Source organism: Anopheles aquasalis, chromosome 2 (genome assembly GCF_943734665.1).
Source record: "Anopheles aquasalis chromosome 2, idAnoAquaMG_Q_19, whole genome shotgun sequence".
NCBI classification, from domain to species: domain Eukaryota; kingdom Metazoa; phylum Arthropoda; class Insecta; order Diptera; family Culicidae; genus Anopheles; species Anopheles aquasalis.
In genome coordinates, this window is record NC_064877.1 from 85,585,647 (window position 1) to 85,588,146 (window position 2,500).

Here is a 2,500-nt window from a genome sequence, read left to right on the forward strand (position 1 = left end):
GCACTAGCACAACCGTCCTATAGCCGGACCCAGCACAAGGGGCCAACTTCTGCTGGATAGAATGCAGCGGGAATGGGAAAGCGAAATGAAACCAAAAGCCCTTTTTTTTTACTTAGCCAACAATCCTAGGCACTAACTCGGTGCAACTCCTAGCTGTGTAAGCCAAATGATTGGTTGAGAAACGAGGAAAAAGACACAAAAGCAACCATCCCGCGTTTGTTTCGCACACCCTTTGAGGGGGATGGTGCATCGCATAAAGCATTTCACGCGTATCGAAATACAATATCACAGACCAGACCAGACCAGACCAAATCATTGGCAAAAAGATTCTCGTTTGGCGCAAGTGCAAGTGGAAGACTGCGCCTAAAGAGACAGCCAAAAACCCCGCGAGACACTAATCTCAATAGTACAAACTAACTCATACCGTCCAGAATGATAGGCGCCGCTCTCTGCGCCGCGAAGCAGATGCAAAGCGACACTAGATCCATGATCAATAGATTAGCAGCAGCAGCGGCAATAGGAGCGACTAGTAAAGTGCATATTATAATTCTAAGCTTCCAGCTACCGTACTGGAACCGTTACCAAGGGGGCATTGATGGTTGCTGCGGTTTTATCGGTTCAGCCAACCAAAAGAGAGAAACCTAATAATCTGACTTAGCCAAATTTTATTCCTATACACACCAAGTACCAGACACACACCGGAAGAGGTGGTTAGGTGCGCACGTAAGGAGTCTCCTAGTAGTAGGCAAAATACCGACGGTAAGACATGTTCCTTTATTGTCCTGCCTAGCGGACAAAGTGGAAGAACCGACAGTTCTTTTACGTAAACCAAGAAGATCCTTTTATAATATTTCAGAAGCTCTTCAGCTGGTTATGCAGTGGAGTATGGTAGATTATAAGAAAAAGCACGTTCGATGGCGGATAATCATTTAAAAGTGATTACCGCGGTAGAGGTGGGATTGACATTTAATTGGCAGGATTCGAGACAAACGGCAATAGAAGGCAATATAGAAGCATTAGTACTGTACCCAGAGAAACAAAGAGAGAGTGCTCCTAGGTGCTTCCTTTGAAAAGCTCCAACACAGCCGACAATTTTCGAATACTGCCGCAACCAAACAGAGAGAGAGAGAGAGAGAGAGAGAGAAGGCGATCCCGAGGCTCATGAAGAAGGCTTTCGCAATCTCAAAAGACTGATTAGAAGATAGGTGATCCGTTGCGGAACCAGAGGATCGGGGGTGGGTGGGCCTCCTTCGGGCCTACCACCTCTCTCCGTTTTTTAGCTAGCCTCAATATAGCGCATTCGCTCATGCAGAAAAACAAACTAAACTACATTTAATCCAACACTTTATCAAAGTTCGAAGGATGTGCAAGCAAAGGATGGGTGAAGAGTAGTGAATGTAGGAAATGCAGTAGATAGCAGCAAGCAGTGGAAGAGAACACTTTCCTTCAGACGAGGGTAATTTAATCAGCATAATTGTATGCGCTATAATAGAGAAATATAAATGCATACATACATATGTACATTATTGACAAATATTCTCTGAATCTGAATAAATCAAAGATTTCAATTAAAAAAGCAATTTACTTACTTACAACTTTTAACCATTAACAGGTGAATTTCTCTCACTTATTACATCTTTCTCAAACATTGCAAAGCCGCACCAGTTGTTGCCGCTGGACCAGACACAACATATTTACTAATAGTGTTTTATTCTTTACAATTCCAATAACCATACGTTTCGCTGTCATTTCCCCGCACTAAGCGCATCAATCCAGCTCCTCCTCTTCCTCCTCCTTCTCCTCCGTGCTTCTGCCACACCAACCCCCGGCTCACCTCTGTGCATATCTGTGTAGGTTCGCTACGAATGTGAAACACATGTTACAATGTTTTTAGCACGTAGGAAACACGCTTGGTTTTTACGGTATTCTACGAATCGGAATCTGCGGCGCAAGAGAAGGCGCGCAGTGACTTAAACAGCTTTTAAGGGAGGAATGTTATAGCTTCAATGTGATGGAAAAAAACGACAGAAAAAGGGGCGCCGAAACTAGCCAGAAGAAGGATACAACGTGTCTCACAAGGTTGTGCGGAGCGAGACGCGACACACATATACACATACACACGACACCCCCCAAAATGGTGCACACGTTGACAAATGGTACAAATTTGAAGCTGGGCACCGAAAACCAATGAAAACGGTGCCACAAAAAGCGGTCGCCCGGCAAGCCAACGTGCGACTCAAACTGTGGGACAACTAACAAACTATCATTTACAACACTTACACGCAAGAAGGATATAAAACCGGATAAAAAATACAGCACCACAGTACAAGGAGAGAAGAAATGACGAGCACAAGCACCTAGAGACAGGAAAACCGATGTTGGTAAAACCGTCCATAGCTGGTGCATCTTCGCGGGATAGGGCCATAGGGCTTCTTCTTGCGAAACGCATGATATTATCACATCACATATAGAAGTTGCTGCGTTGGTGGTTGGTGCGCAA

At 44.6% G+C, this 2,500-nt stretch overlaps 2 protein-coding genes across 6 annotated transcripts in view; one reads left to right on the forward strand and one right to left on the reverse strand.

Annotated features, from left to right (window-relative positions):
- Positions 1–1,563, forward strand: part of LOC126581554 (uncharacterized) — a 34,331-nt gene extending 32,768 nt beyond the window's left edge. For all 5 annotated transcript variants that reach the window (XM_050245287.1, XM_050245289.1, XM_050245290.1 and 2 more), the window contains exon 6: positions 1–1,563. This exon is cut by the window's left edge and continues 2,389 nt beyond it. In XM_050245287.1, coding sequence (XP_050101244.1) covers positions 1–23 — 23 coding nt within the window. In that variant the 3' untranslated portion in view covers positions 24–1,563.
- A 128-nt stretch (positions 1,564–1,691) lies between these two features.
- LOC126574077 (uncharacterized) overlaps positions 1,692–2,500 on the reverse strand; it is a 7,482-nt gene continuing 6,673 nt past the window's right edge. Inside the window, exon 4 of the mRNA XM_050234028.1 lies at positions 1,692–2,500. This exon is cut by the window's right edge and continues 462 nt beyond it. The gene's annotated coding sequence lies outside the window, so the exon portion shown is untranslated.